At 41.5% G+C, this 16,457-nt stretch overlaps 2 protein-coding genes across 4 annotated transcripts in view; one reads left to right on the top strand and one right to left on the bottom strand.

The window, feature by feature from the left end:
- Positions 1-5,818, bottom strand: part of LOC144068553 (roundabout homolog 1-like) — a 55,239-nt gene extending 49,421 nt beyond the window's left edge. The window contains exons 1-3 of the mRNA XM_077593163.1: positions 5,637-5,818; positions 4,778-4,908; positions 3,611-3,685 (exon numbers count right to left, since the gene is read on the bottom strand). Of these exons, the coding sequence (XP_077449289.1) occupies positions 3,611-3,685; positions 4,778-4,908; positions 5,637-5,791 (361 nt within the window). The 5' untranslated portion in view covers positions 5,792-5,818. The remainder of the gene's footprint in view (positions 1-3,610; positions 3,686-4,777; positions 4,909-5,636) is intronic.
- A 5,491-nt stretch (positions 5,819-11,309) lies between these two features.
- On the top strand, positions 11,310-15,634 carry LOC144068549 (protein phosphatase 1D-like). Of its 3 annotated transcripts, none has more exons than XM_077593156.1 (7): positions 11,310-12,003; positions 12,358-12,586; positions 12,808-12,932; positions 13,011-13,189; positions 13,266-13,493; positions 13,659-13,743; positions 14,332-15,634. In XM_077593156.1, exons 1-6 carry the CDS (start codon positions 11,502-11,504, stop codon positions 13,737-13,739), a joined length of 1,344 nt encoding a protein of 447 aa, XP_077449282.1. In that variant the 5' UTR covers positions 11,310-11,501; the 3' UTR covers positions 13,740-13,743; positions 14,332-15,634. The 3 variants fall into 3 exon arrangements, with proteins under 3 accessions (XP_077449282.1, XP_077449280.1, XP_077449281.1); XM_077593154.1 differs by having other exon boundaries at positions 11,313-12,003; positions 13,011-13,192; XM_077593155.1 differs by having other exon boundaries at positions 11,313-12,003; positions 13,011-13,192; positions 14,329-15,634.
- The last annotated feature ends 823 nt before the right edge of the window (positions 15,635-16,457 follow it).

The raw sequence follows: 16,457 nt of genomic DNA, 5'->3' as shown, positions 1-16,457 counted from the left end.
GGGCATATTAATGCCTCCATGGCAACACAGGGTAGTAGACGTTAAAAAAATGGCTACAAGTTGCTAGGGGTGTACGCCCCCAATTTCAGGACGATACGCTACTGACAATTTGCAATTTCACCGCATGGTTGTCATACGTTTCAAAGTACACTTTCACACATTCATTCATTTTCTGAATGGCTTATCCTCATAAGGGTCGCGGGGGTGCTGGAGCACCCCAAATTGGTGGACAGGCAATCAAGGCATGAGGAGACAAAGGACAACCAATCGTAGTCAGGGAGCGATTTAGAGTGTTCAATTAGATTTTGGGATGGGGGGGGGCAGCAGAGTACCCAGAGAAAACCCACGCAGGCAAGCCTGGGGTTAACATGCAAACTCCACACACAGAGGACCCACCTGGGATCGAACCCTCGACCCCAGGACTGCGGGGCTGACGCACAAACCACTCCACCATAACACAATATGCAATACAAATACATGGCATGTTTTCAACATTGTTTTCTGCTGCAATATTTCATCCATAAAAACGTTAATGCTTTACCTCTATTAGATGGTGCTTAAGCAATCAACATATCGATCGAGATCGATGTATCGCGACATCCCAAATGCATGCTGGGCGAGTGCTTTAAAATAGAAGCATTTTGGAAACGTAGAAGTACACTGAGTACTTTAGTTGAGTACTAGATACCTGAAGAAAGGTGCAGCCATGCCAGAAGACAGCAAAACCCCTTGATGCGGGCAGGCATCGTTCAAAGCCGAAGCAGAAAGTCCGAACAATTCCACAAGAGTCGCGTTGCGATTAGTTGGTCCGCATTCCGATTTCCGAGAGCCGTCACTCGAATCGGACGGAACCTCGCGAGCGCTCCTTCATCGCGAAGTTGCAACAAATTGGCCGGGAAGGACCCCACGGGAGAGCAGATGACTTTCCTCCTCCACTCGCTTGCAAGTCCTCGTTTCCAAAAGGCGTTAAGAACTTGACGACATCCATCGCACAGGTTGGATCGTCATTTCGCTCGAGGAGGAGATCGAAAAGCAATTTGCTGGCGAGCGCTTTTCGCAACGACGCTCTGCAGCCAAAGCGCGTGTGCGCGATGGTACGGGTAAAGAGAAAAGAGAGAGGCTGTGCGTGCGTCTGCGTGCGCACGCCAGAAGCTCCAAAGTCCAAATGCGGGGTGCTCACATCTCAAAAAGAGAGAGAAAAGAGAGAAGAGACGCCACTCTTAAGCACCCCCACTTTGCTGCCTTTGAAATTGCAACATTTGTGCCTGACTTTTCCTCCTCAGTTTTTCCAAAGATGTTCAGAAAGCATCATTGATTGGCGTCAATCGTGTTAAGATGCCCATTTTCCCTCAAAAAGTTGCTTACCATTGACGGCGATAGACGTCCGACCCATTGATGCAGTCTGCCTTGCTCATTGCAAATATATCGGACGTCTATCGCTGTCAATGGTAATGAAACACGACCTTCCACTGCTAGACCTTCCAGTTGAAATTATTAAAAAGGCACTCAAATTAAAACATGGCTTGGATCATTTTTCATTTCAACCTCGCAACATTAGTATAATTGAAATTTGAGATTTGTCCATTAAAAAACAACAACCTTGTTTTATTTCAAACATAGCTTGACTTTTTTCTCATACTAATACAAACATCAGAAATGAGAAAGACACATCTACAATTGGATGAGTGCAATCCAAAGCATTAATTCAAAGAAATTGGGTGCAGCTAGACCTGTAAACCGCCTAGAGAAAAGGGGGCTTTTTAATGAGGCAGTCTGTAGCAGCATTGTGTCTCTCAAGATGAGCAAAAAGAAAAAAAATCGATTGGTGTCCTCACCCCTGACCTCTGCAGCATGCCATCGGGGAAATTAGATATGATTGGAATTGGATGCTGAACATATTGTGGCCCCAAATGACACGTGTTGACCACCCAATGGCCGGCCACGCTGCCTGGAAGTCATCACATCAAAACACATGAAAATGAGGGAACTTTTGTTTTCCATCCTTTTTTTCCCCCTCCTGTCACAATGCAAGCACGCCGCCTGCAGGAGAACAAGCCTCATCGAAGAAAACGTTGTATTGAAATCCTTTTAATTTGCGTTTTTTTAATTCAAAATGAGTTGCTGGTTTTAAAAAAAATGCGATTTAGTTTCATTTTTATCTCCAGAGACTGAAATGATTTATTAAAATCAATTAGGTTGGACGCCTACTGTCGTCAATGGCAGGGACTGAGGAGATACAGCATGGCTTTCTGACATGTCTACATTGGAGGGATGCAATAACTGTCATTCCAGACAAAAGACTGAAGAAAATAGGGACAGCATAGCAAAAATAATGAGCATCCCCACCAATGTTCCCTCTAATTTTTCGTTGGTCTGAGCAGAAAGTCAACCTCCCTGAGCGCACCGAGTACCAGTGTGAGCGACATCATCGGTACTCGGATGATTCGCCTAAAGACGTTTCGCCGATGGACGTTTGACAGACGGGCAGGTCGCCGAATGAATGTTCGGCGGAACGTCCATTCGGCGACCTGTCCGTCTGTCAAACGTCCGTCGGCGAAACGTCTTTAGGCGAATCATCCGGTCACGACATCATCATTGCTCGCTATGGGCACACCAGTATCACACCTGCCACAAGCAGGTGCATGTCAATGTTCCCTCTAATTTTTCATGTAAAACATGCTGTAAAACACGAAAAACATAAGTGGACAGAGCTACTGCCACTGGCTACCGCTTAAACGGCGCCATCATGGGGAAAGGGGTAAAAAAAAAAAAAATAAAAAAAAAAAAATCTGTTTTTTTTTTTTACTGCGCGCCATAGGTTTGCTGCTGCGCAGAGAAGACGAGAGTAGTGCGCAATTGCGCACGCGCGCATCTTAGAGGGAACAGTGATCCCCACTAACTTTGAAAAAGAAGTGCAAGAAAAATATGTTGCAATATCAGAGAAATATTTACAACCTGGGTGAAATTGCAAAGCAACCGGGAGCAGATGGTAAAGATGGAATGAACACAAAGACATGCCGATCTTCATGGCAACACAAAACCAGAAATGGCAAAGGATAGGACATACACACTCATTCCTAGTTTTCACTCCCACGGGAATGTCAACAAGGCAAATTTCTCTTTGACGAAATAAACGTGCTTTCTTACGTGAATCTGATTTGTTTAGTTTATGGTCACTTGAAAATGGACGTTATACAATGAGGTCCCCTCCCACTTTTCATCTTTCACGTATGGATACAGAGCACATCAATCCCAAAAAAGGGAATGCTAAATGAGAGTGAGAATCTTGCCATTTCTCACCCAAATCACAGCAGGGTACCGTGAGGCAATAGAAGCATTTCTTTTCTTCTACTCTGTCTCTTTCTAAATGAGCAAAATGGTGGCCAGAGTCAGGCTCTTTCAAGAATGAAAAGCCTTTCAACTTCTTACAGTCTCCTCATATTTTTTTTTCTGGTTGGGGCGTAATGATGCTCAGACAAACGCACATACACACACCCACACACAATGTTTTTCATCTTTAGAGGAGAAAAAAAAAAATTCTGCCACGAAAAATCTCCAATTCTAGGAAGTCTAGGATGTTGACTAAATGATTGATGTCCTTGTGTTTTACCTTTGTAGCCATAGCTGCTGTCTTGTTCGGTTTCAGGTTTTGGAGTGGCGAGGTCACTGTTTCTTCTGTACTTGTCTGTTTGGGAGGAACACGGGAATGAAAGTCAGTCATATACTTGTCTTTTTTTTTTAAATCTAAAAAAAGCATGAAGCGAATAATAAGTATTAATGTAAAAATAATTGGATTTATTAAAGAAAAAGTGGTCGCATCTTTGTGTTCCCAGAAAACATAAAACATTTTAAAAAAATAATCATATATATATATATATATATATATATATATATATATATATATATATATATATATATATATATATATATATATATATATATATATATATATATATATATATATATGTATATATATATATATATATATATGTATATATATATATATATATATATATATATATATATGTATATATATATATATATATGTATATATATATGTATATATATATATATATATATATATATATATATATATATATATATATATATATATATATATATATATATATATATATATATATGGACATCACTTGCTTAACAGTATGCAAGAGCTGCATCAAGTCTAAACACAAATTTGAACTACATTTTAAAGAGACTTTTTTGTACGATAAAGGCTTTTTTGCCTAGGTAATAATATTTTAGACAAAAAAACTCCAACTAAATTATGCTATTAGCATCAAGTCTAGCACGCTTAAGAGTATTTTAGAATGAACATAGGATTTGTTACGTGGGACCTGTTATAGTACTGCATATATTGATGGTCTTGCTTGACCTTGCTTGACCACAAGAAGTCAGTATAACTGGCAAAAACGGACAGTTCTTCCCATCCTCTTCCTCTTGCACACCTCTAAAATCTGGCACCAATCCGGTCTTTGATCCAGGATGGAGAATGGCCACAATGCAGGGGCCCTTTTGGACGAGGCTAAGCAATGTGTTGGAAAATCATTTGAAATGTAATACTTCTCCAAGGGTATGCCATCTAAAATTGATCATTTTACTGCTCTTGTATTGGATGCAAAATTCAAATGGGTACAGGTGATGATGATGTTGGCAAATTTAAAATCACCGATTCAATGGAAATTAGTATTTAAGCTTGACAAAGCTTTTATAAAAAGGACAATTTAATAACATGCAAGATGATGAAGAATTTTCTGACCTGATGAAATGTACAAAAAGCGGCTGTGCTCGGATCGCGCGATGCCAAGCAGGTTGATGAGAAGAAATGTGGTGGGAAGAGCCTGCATGGTGGCACCTGGCTGCACACCTTGGAATTGCCACGTGAAACACCTGGAATCAAAAATATGCTATTTAGTCCATACGTATATTTGAGTTCATAAACCAATTTCTTGTCTGTAATGTAAACAATTTCATTTTCCAACAGCATTTCAACCCTTTTTGGAATAACAGATTCCTTCCAAAACAGGCCACAAACTGTAATCTAATCTTTATTGAACTCCATAAAACTAACAAAGTTTTGCTTAACTAATACCGCAAAAATAATGCTGTTTTTTACATCAAAACGATCACATGGTAAAGTGGGAAAGAAAACGAAAGTAGAAAATAAAGAGGCGAGAGTCAAAGTGTTGGATTTTCCAATAATCGCAAAGGAGGATCTGCTCATTATAGATTTCTTCTTCTTCCTGAAACTGTTTACTTCCAGGAACTCTGAAATATAAGATCAGTACAAGAAAAAAAAATCAGAAATCAGTCACTTCTACTGATCCGCCATCTGTGCTCCAAAAAGCTTTGCAACTCATCCCGTCTGTCTGATGGACAGCCAGATTCCCGCGATGATTTGGCGCCCACCGCCCACCATCATCATGTGCCACTTGAATTGCTCGGCAAAAAGAACAGCCGTACCACCGATATCCCCCCCCCCACGAAAAAAAAGAGTCCAGCCATTTAGGAAGAGTGACTAGACCTATTTTGCAGATAAAAAAGACAAAACAGCTGCACGTTTTTTTTCTTTCCGTGTCTAGCTATACCCGTGTTGTTCCCATCAAAAGCGGGCGCACCTCGCCAATGCCCCCGCCGCAGTCTGAATCCGGCTAATGAGATTGCGTGGAATCTTGTCAGCATGGCGTCGCGGCGTGCTCCACACATCAATAAGGAATTGGGAAGAAGAAGAAGAAAAAATCAAATAAAGATGCTTCCAGGCAGAAAAAGTCATATCCTACAACTAGGAATGGCATAAATATTCAGCACTATTGTCTGAACACCATGCGTATGAATACCGATATATTTGTGCGCGGGATTTTACATGGCGGGGAGCGGTGAGATTGAAATGTGGCTGACGGCGCGGTTTAATTTGCTCTAATAACACATCTGAGCGTTTGTGAAATAAACACAGACTGTCAGAATAAAGCTAAAAAATCATCATCTTGCTAATAAGAAAAAAAATGAGTTAACAAGAATAGCCTCAAAATTTAAGGATTCCTCGATTTTTACTCTAGCAAATCAAAACTCATGTAACAATATCGCCACCTAGATATGTGCTGCTGTGATTAGTACCAGTACAATTGATGGTGTAGGCAACAAAATGGCGGCACGCATTCAGACGGAGCACACGTCAAAGGCTCCCCACTGGAAGATATTACAAAATAGCTATCTTCCAGAGTGATCTTCTGGCGTAGTGCACCCAGGGCTGAGCAGCCTTCTGATCAAAAGTGACGGGAGAACTGATTTCTTTCTTCCCGGGCTCCGACTGCGGGGAATCATCGCAGCTCACCATCTAACATATCGTCAATAAGAAAGCACTGGAGCTCGTCACCTTCCGACAGATCACAATATACGTACTCCGGCGAGATATCACTGGAATCTGAGCAGAATGGCCTAACCACCTGCGGCGCGTGTCACATTGAGTACTGCATTCCTAAGCGCGCATTCACACATGCAGGAATGTTTATAATTTTACAGTGCGAGTCAAAGATTAATAAAGGCAGATTTTTGTCATCAGAAATTTCCCTGAATTTCATTTCTTGTCATCAGAAATGTCCCTGAACTTCATTTCTTGTCATCAGAAATGTCCCTGAACTTCATTTCACCGCAGAATTGGCAACGTCTGTCCCTGAACTAAAAACAATCAACCCAACAAGGCAAGATATTTTTTTAAAGGAGAAGTCACAATTAAAAACATATTTTCTCACAAGAATGAAGTTGCACACCAATAGAAAGCCCTTAATTAGTATTTTTCCACCCAAATTTAGAGAGTATTCTAATCTGAAAAGGCTGTGAAAACTGTATTAGCACGACAAGGACGTATGATTCACAACAGGTTCATCTGCAGGAGAACGGGTGAAAAAGGACAAGCTCGTACTATTGAGGCCGCTTCAAAGATGTGATAGAAAGACAAATGACGAATACGCCGCAAGACATTTTGGCAATTCATAAAAAGGATGAGTCGCCGTAGGGAGGAGGGAATATAGCCTGAGGCGTGAAGGATGAGTCTGTGAAGCAGTCACGGGGGGCACTGACCTCCGCTCCCAGAAGACCAATGAACCATCAATAGATTCCGCTAGTCCAAATATCTATGCAGTTTCTGAAGCTTTGCATTGAAATGGTTACAATCAGTAAATTGGTAATGCTATCATGTTAAACATGACTGGGGATATTGCTTTAGAGTTTATATATACTATATAAGTGTACTATAAAAGTGTGAGGATGTGATTCCACGAGTCTGGATTAGTTTCAGTGCAATTCCAACACATCCAAAAGCTAATCCCTTTTGGCTTTCCAAGACCACTGAAGGATTTGATTTATCACAAGCCAAAGAAAGCAACCGAATAATATCCTAAGACAGAGACAAATTTTAAAGAAATGTCACGGCAAGTCAATGATCACACCAGTAAACCAAAAAAAAAAAGCTATTTACTAATATTCTTCTCTAAACGTGCACACATGCTGGGAATGATGCCTTTAATCAGACATTGATTTCCTCTATTAAAAAAATGCAGGGATGCCGTATAATTTCAAATGCATGCAGATGACAGGAAATCTGTTTTGCAACTTTGCACGTAAAAAAAATATTTAAAAAAATCCACAATGGGGAAAAGAGGCAACTTTCCAGAGCTATCAAACAAAAGCTTTGAACTTTACAACTTACCCCGGGAGGCGATTCCTCCGATATTACAGCTCCATTGATTGCTTTCAGCAAATCTTTCAATGTGCTTCTTTCAGGCGTTCAAGCATTGAAACGATGAGACTTGAAGGAGAAAAAGAAGGTGGAATGCGGACCTCCGAAAAGGCAAGCAAATCAAGCAGGAGCTGCTCATCCTGAAGGAAAATCCTTCATAATCCATCTGTGATCCAAGAGGCGCTATCAGATGGGCTGAATACAAATTGCATGGCTACTACCTCTGCAGCAACCTGGGTCCACTTTCTCCTCAGGGTCCTAAAAGGCTGCAACATTACACAGCATCTTGCATCTTGCATCTTGCCTCTTTCCATTCAATATCATGTTCATCAAAAACAGCAACACACTCATCTATATCATTTCTGACATCACTATCTATTGGTTTTTTTCCATTATTCTGAGTGAAACCCCTGGCACAAAAAATGACACATTGGTATTCATCCTATGATTTAGATATAGTATTTTTTTAACTTTCCTGCAGTCACCATGTTTCTATGGACAGCTGTGCACAGACTGCAGAAATGTGTCCTACTGCGTCCTGCAGCAAAACAGGCGCACGTACGTGGGTTTATTTCTCTCCCAGCAATGAAACAGAATTCATTTCCTTTCTTACTTCTTCTCATCTGGTGACACACTGAGTCAAAGAACAAAAACCCAGCAAGGGCAGGCCACAAAATCATAACCTCAAATTATCAGAGATAGATGAAAGCCAATGTAGAAAAAGCCCATTCTCATATTTGCGTTCCAGCGGACGTGTCGGTGGGTCGGAAAAATCAATAAAAGTGCTGCTTTTTAATCTATTGTCTCCCTGTAGCGTAACCTCGGTGGAATGGGCGCTTTGAAATTGATTGAAAAACTTTGGAATTGATTCGGGGTGTGTTTTTAATTTGATTTTATTGAGAAAAACATTGCCTCAATAAATGATAAATGCATCCTGTGTTGTGTGCGACAAAAGAGGAGAATTGATCGGAAAACGTGGTTCAGTCATGTTTTCTCATCAGATTGGGTTATTTGTATTCATTATTGATTTTATCTTGTTTTCTTTATGTTTTAACCTTAACCTACACAGGGACTAAAGACGGAAATTAACTTTTGGCTAGATAATCTTACACATTTACACGTATATATTCATTAATAGTCTCCTTATATAAATCAAACTTAAATATTTGCCATTGAGCAATTAAAATCGGGAGTCTTATTTCCTTATAATTGAGCCCATCTTAGAAAAAGACTGATAAGGGGGGCAACAAGGTTACTGTAAATCCTGAGATTGAACAGATCTCTTATTAAAGTATTTGGCCTCACTCAGCAGTCTAGTGTGGAATCAACCTGGAGACAAAAACACCACCATTTATCATTCTTGCTGCGTAGTAGGCTTGAGAGCGTATCATTGGACAGATAATAATCTCCTGGGGAAACAAGCATTTCTTTTAAAAAAAAGATTGCAATTTGTTCACATCTTAGACCACATGTGTCAAAGTGGCGGCCCGGGGGCCAAATCTGGCCCGCCGCATCCTTTTGTGTGGCCCAGGAAAGTAAATCATGAGTGCCAATTTTCTGTTTTAGGATCAAATTAAAATGAAGAGTATAGATGTATATTCAATTTTTCTGATTTTCCCCCTTTTAAATCAATAATTGTCATTTTTAATGCATTTTTTCTGTGTTTTTAGTTCAAAAATCATTTTGTAAAATCTAAAAATATATTTTTAAAAAAGATAAAATAAACAGTTTTAGATCTATAAAAAACTGAATATTCAGGGCTTTTAATCCAGTTGTTTTAATCCATTTATAAAATTAAAATAATCTAAATATGATATCTAAAATGGTCCGGCCCACATGAAATCGAGTTGAGTCTGACACTCCTGGCTTAGACAGTCTCAAAAAAGCCTGGCTGATACTTAGACACAAGTTACTGTTCTCACTGCGTAGTGTCCTTCATGAAATGGGTTCCAAATTGATCCGGGGGCGTGGCCTCAACGGCATCGATCAATCGCTTCCAGTCCTCCTGGTTGATATGGATTGGACGTCTCCCACGGTGCAGGGCAGCCAAAATATTCATCGTTTGACTCGAGGGTAAAAGTAGCTCCGGCACACCGATGCGTGATCTTCCACTTATAGTTCAAGTCCAATTTGCGTCCATATTTATATGCTAATATTCAAATCCCCATTTCCACTTGCTCTGCTTGGGTTGTGTTGACTGACACTCGAGCAGCGACAGAAGAAGCCAAACAAAGCTATTTTTACAGATGGGCCATTATAGCACGGCGGCATGGGGAATGTGTAAGAATGCAAGTCGGGTGTCATTGCTCCTTTGTAATGTGTCTCGTCTGCGGGAATTCATTTTCTCGGCAGCTTCACTTGAAAATGGCATTCTGACACCATTTACATGGAAATCACTCTGCCTCTTCACCTGTAATGGGGGTCTAGGATGTGAGAGCCGGGGGCCTCAGAGGCCTGGACTATTAATGAGGGCTGAAAGGATGACAGACAACAGTGAGGGAGTTTGCCAAGCAAAAGTCAAGTCCACGGCTTGGGAAAATGAGGAAATGATTCAAATGTTGTTTTTCACGCACGACTCCTACCTTCTTCTTTTTTTTTTGTTCCACTTAAGTGGTGGAATAAATGGACACGTGCACAAATGAAACAGAAAAGAACAAGCACCAGTACGTTCTATAGAGTGCAATATGTATGTATAATGAGATTTAACGCTTTCATCACAAAGTGCACAAACAGACAAATAAATAATAATAAAATAAAATACATATACAATAGATATATATATATATATATATATATATATATATATATATATATATATATATACACACACACATATATACATATATATACACATATATACATCTATGTATCTCTCTATGTATCTCTCGCTCTCGCTCTCTCTCTATATATATATATAATATAGATATATATAGATATACATATATAGAGAGAGAGAGATAGAGATATATGTATATAGTCTATATACATATATCTCTATATCTCTCTCTATATATATCTATATAGTATCTATATATACACATACACACAAAAAACCTAAACAGGTTTTTACTTTAGTTGTAATCCTGTTCGTTTCTGTGTTTGTTTGTTTATTTGTTTGTTGTCGTATTTGTGCACGTCGTGGTGAAGCTTAAAAATCTCATTAAACTTGTATAAAGACAATAAAAATCATTCAATTCAATTCCAATCATGGACATAAATCAAGCCGAATCATGGAATCAAGCTCATTATTTCAAAATTCATAGATTTTGTTGTTTTAACGTCATCGATTATTGCATTGATACTCGTAAACGCTGCAAAATTAATACCACCTGGATCCTTGGATGAATAGTGCCTCCACATGGCAATATAGTCGGAATACTCAGTAAAATAACCGGTTTAAATTAGGCAATGCATCGTGACTGAGCAATAGCGTTGTTCTGAATAAAAACATTTAGATTTATAGATGAACTTTGCTTACATACCGCATTTAGTTGATTTAATTTGCACTTTTCATATGCAGGCGGACGAAGCGAGTTGAGCGTCTGTTGACTTGCGGGCCGGCGTTGTGACGTCACGACGCAGCCCGTTCCAGTCACGTGACTCGCAAAGAGGATAAAGACGGAAGCAAGGTTTCGGCCGTACGTGTAATCGCGGCAAAATCGGTTCAAAAAATTAGCTCATCAGCTACAGTTAGCCGCTACGTGCGTCCTTTTGTTGTCTCGCCAGGCGGCACTTGGCGTTAGCCATCATGGACGACGCAATCATCTTTCGTATGAGCGCGTTTTCCGAGCAAGGCGGCCGAAAATACATGGAGGATGTTGTCGAGATCAGAATCGAGTACGAGCCGACGTCTGCGGCGAGCGATGCCTACGCCAAGAACCAGGGACAGGAGGCGGAGGTCGAGCAGTCCACGGCAGCCGCCCCGAGCGACATCCCAGCTCCGAATGCGCCCACGGAGCCTGGCCCGGTTTCGGCTATGTGGCTCGAGAGCCTCGCCGACGGCACCGATGATGCCGACGATCGCCGCAGCACGCCGCCTGCAGACCAAAAAGTCGACACCCGGAGATCCGTGGCGTTCTTCGCCGTCTTTGACGGCCACGGAGGCCGGGAAGCCGCTTATTTCGCCAGGGAACATTTATGGGATTTATTAAAGCGACAGAGGGGCTTTTGGTCCAAGGATCAGTCGGAAGTATGCGCTGCCCTCCGGAAAGGATTCATCGCTTGCCATCATGCAATGTGGAAACAACTACGTAAGCCAATATATGTCCTATTTATGTTCGATGACACCACAATAACATCGGTGTGTTTTCATGACTCTAGAAAGTCATCACGTCGGTCACATAAAAAAAACAACATCCATCAACATCTGCCCTCAGGCAAAGTCAAAAAGCAAATCTTCACAATTTCCATTTTGATAACTCCATCCTGTTATAAAAGCTACTTTCGATGTTGAATGTTCTGCCAGTCCTCCCGGTCAAACGGATTGGACGTCTGTCTGCGACACTGCCAGCCAATGGGTTATAATCGAGTGTTAAAAATACGTCAAAGCTATTAAAAATCTGCATTGTTGTGATTGTGAGATGTCATCCTTTTTTTCTTCGCAGCGGAGTGGCCCAAAACAATGACGGGGCTGCCCAGTACGTCGGGCACGACGGCGAGCGTGATCGTCATCCGCGGAGCTCAAATGTACGTCGCTCACGTGGGAGATTCGGCGGTGGTGGTCGGAGTGAAGGAAAATGAATCGGCCATCGCGCTTCAAGCGCTGGAAGTCACGCAAGATCATAAACCAGAACTTCCCAAAGAGAAGGAACGGATTGAGCGACTGGGTGGCAGGTGCGTGTCAAAGGAGGAAAAAGTTTGTCTTCCCTCGTTTGCTGCGGGTGCAACCGATATTATATATATATTGGCAAATATTGTACGGTTGTCCAAAAAGATCAATATTGTCATCAAGATCTGCTGCTGTTTTGCTAGCATTCAGAATTTGTCCTCACATTATGTCAATCGTAAATGAAGTACTATATCGTGTCTGAAATGGCGTATTTACTTGACTACAGCGTCATGAAGAAATCCGGGGTGAACCGGGTGGTGTGGAAGAGACCCCAACTGACCCACAACGGTCCCGTGAGGAGGAGCACGGTCATCGATCAGATTCCTTTCCTGGCCGTGGCGCGATCTCTCGGTAGCCACGCCGAACTAAAAAGATATTCCTGAAACACTGCTGTGTTCCGCTCATCCGCCATGTTTTTTTTTTTCGAAGGTGACTTGTGGAGCTACGATTTCTACAGCGGAGAGTTTGTGGTGTCGCCCGAGCCCGATACCACGGTGATGACCCTGGACCCCAAACGACATCGTTACATTATCCTGGGCAGCGACGGGCTGTGGAACATGATGCCCCCAAAGGACGCGGTCAATATGTGTTACAGCCACGACAAAATGGTGGTGCGTCATTATTTATTATTATTATTTTTTCTTCAGTTGTACATCACGCGGTGGTTTGTCTTGTGCCGCGTAGGGTCCCAAGGGAATGTCGTGCGCCTGTCGGTTGGGGTGCACCGCGCTGCTTTTCTGGAAAGAACGCATGCTTCGCGCGGACAACACCACCGTCATCGTGCTGGCGCTGCAGGAGCCCAGCGCCCCGTCCCTCCCCGTCCATCGAGATGAAATCGTGGTGGACATGTCGCAGGGAATCGACCACATTCCCTTTCCGGGGACTCCGTACAATACGTACGAGGTTCCGAAGGTCAGCTGTTCATTCATTGGGTCTGGGAAATTGTCTTAAGGGGGAAAATTTGGGATCATTGGAATATTTTGTTCACGCTTTTCTGTATATTGTTTGAAAGAATATGAGCAAAGAGACGTTTGATGTGGATCAGCTGTTCATCGTATCCTTCTTTTGTTTTCCTAGGTGGAGCGTGAAGATGGTGTGTTTAATGAAGATGAGATCTATGGAGAAGATCATGAGGGATGGACATGCCTGGAGTGGTAGTCAGGTGACTTGTCATCGCATTGTCAGATTATCACTAACTGAGCTACAAAAATAAATAAATAGTGCTCCTTCTGGGGGCTTACATGCCAATTCCAAAACATAAAAGACATTGAAATCATGTAACTGCATAGAACATGATTCTTTTTTTTCTTTAAATGATCATGTTTCAGCACCTCTGACGTCCACAGATGTCGGATCTCTTTGAACTGAATAAATAAAATACTCTGAATTTTTAGAATGAATTTAAATAGAGATTGCAAGGCAGCCACTAAGAAAGTCTGCAAGGTGGTCAAGTACCATAATTCTATTGGACACAATATCTGACTATTTAGCCACAGATTGAACTTCTTGTATTGTTTTATGAAGGGCGCAATCTTGAAAAGTAATCATAAGTGAATATATGGCAAAATAGACACATGCTTCATATTGAGTCTCTTGTCAAAAAAATGACAGAGGATAAATCTTGTCTAATTGTTTCTGTCCCTTTCTAATGGCTCATGAAATATGGTGTATTTATTGAATTATTTAAATGCAGGATTTCACAATGTTTGATTTATTTTTTGGGGTTCTTATCTGTCTTTGTTTTTAGCAGCACGAAGCAGACAATGCCTCCTCTCCACTCAAACATCGATCGAGGAATCTGGAGCGGGCATTCGTCCTGTACGAAGCGGCCTTCTGCGCCAGCGCGCACGCGTCGCCAGACGTTGACTCTCCGCCAGGCCCTTCGTGGGCGTTTCGAAGCCTTCCAAAAACAGGACTCGGCCTTTCCAAGCCGACCGGACTCGCCCATTGAAAAGGTCTCGTGGCCCTCGAAGACGATCGGCGAGGTCAGTCCCGGGACAAAAAAAAGCGAACGGTCGCGTGACGTATGCACGCGGGAGAGCGACCGATCGCGGAAACGGCGGCACGAGGCCTTCTTGTGTGTGTGCTGAGTGGACCGCGAGCTTCCTTTGGAAACCCTTTGACTTTATTTGCATAATGTCACTCGTTTGTAAATATCCGTGGCAAACCGTGAGGTTTTTAAACGTGCTTTGTTTTGAAGCTTTTTCTCCATTTTTGCTAGACTCCCCGGCCGGCCTCATCCTTCCATTTTAGTGTTTACAGAAATTGTAGATTGTTTTGATGTTCCTGTCTATTTTCGTACTTATACACGGATATAAAATGAGATATGAATACGCAATGTAAAGGATATTTTGAATGGTAAAAGGGCACCATATATTTTAGAAATTTGAACGAGACCCCATTAGAAATTAGACTAATTCGCGATTGTTTGGATTTTAACCTTTTATTTTTTTTAATTCTGAGCAGTCTTCCCCAAAAACTAATCGATCCCGACCGTATAATCCAGTATGCCAAGTGTAAAAGTGGCTTCTGGTCTTTGGTTCAGCCCTAAAAAACACCAAACTTATACTTGAGTAGAAACGCCCCAAATTTTGACCAAATCAAAGTGGCATCTTGACACTCTTGTGCAATCTCGTCATTCCTAGCATGTTCCGAACAGCGCGTATAAGCTATTTGAATGATTCACTATGCGCTAAAAACTTTTCAATGGCCTCTTCTGTACACTTGATTGACATTTGGGTCACTATTTTATGAGGGAAAAACCACCCCTGTGGTTAATGTTCCTTTGGAATGATTTGAACTTGTTTACCTGGCAGCTGAGTTTCTGTTGTAGTTCATTTGGTTGCCTTTGTTACCCAAATTGTTGCCTTAGCACAAACAAAAAAACGGTGCTTTTCACAGGATGTTTAGAAATTTCCCTGATATACACATTTCTCCATCTGACACCCGTGGCAATTCTGTTTATTTTGTACAGTGCATCATTATGCAAATGTACAATTCTTTATGCAAAGTAATTTGGGTTGGCAGCGATCTGGCATGCTCACACCAACTATGTCGTGCTGATGCTGCAGAACGTTTGCGATGACATAATGTACCAGGAGATGGTAGCAGTGTTCTCATATTTCAAAAGTATAACTTAGGCACCCCTTAATGCGGAGATACAGTTAAGTCTAAGGGCATTTTTATGTTTAAAAGTAGCTGTCGTGTTTGACATATATGGACGTCATCGTGATCATTTATTGGGTTGTTGCTCATAATTGGTGAAGCAATAACATAAAGCCTTCATTTGACTGTTTATGTATTTTTTTGCAACAAGTCGCTTCTTTGCAAATGCAAATCACATCTTTTTTACTCCTGTTGCATGACTCCAGGCTTCTCATTTGACCTGTAAATGACTTATTTTTATTAATTAAATTTCATCAAGGGCAAAAGGAATGAACATTTTCCATTTTTCTTTGATTTAAAATCTATATAAATGACTATAATGTCTTTGCTGCATCATTGGTATAATTATATGCCATTGCAAAGCTCCTCGTTGCAGTACCATTTTTTGCCCCCCAGTCTTACGTACATTGTTGCTCTTTTAAACGGAAGTTAACTGCCGCCCTCCTAGTCCGAAAGGACCGGACGCCTCTGACACCGTCCCGTGAATTTGGAACAGAGCGCTCAAGCTCCATCTGCCGGCGTCGGCGAGCCTCGAGCTGAAATGTTTGCCGTGGACTTCCACCGCCGCAGACATACGGCCAAAGATTAGAAAGTGATGATAGCGGTGTCTGGAGCTGAATATTTCATTAAGTGTCAGCCCGACATCTGCTGACCTACCTCGCACGCTACTTCATTCTCTCGCCGCATACGCTGTCGCTCCGGATTAGCCGG

This window comes from Stigmatopora argus, chromosome 22 (genome assembly GCF_051989625.1).
Source record: "Stigmatopora argus isolate UIUO_Sarg chromosome 22, RoL_Sarg_1.0, whole genome shotgun sequence".
Classification (NCBI taxonomy): Eukaryota; Metazoa; Chordata; class Actinopteri; order Syngnathiformes; family Syngnathidae; genus Stigmatopora; species Stigmatopora argus.
The sequence above is the reverse complement of the archived record's forward strand: the minus strand, read 5'-3'. Positions and strand labels throughout refer to the sequence as shown.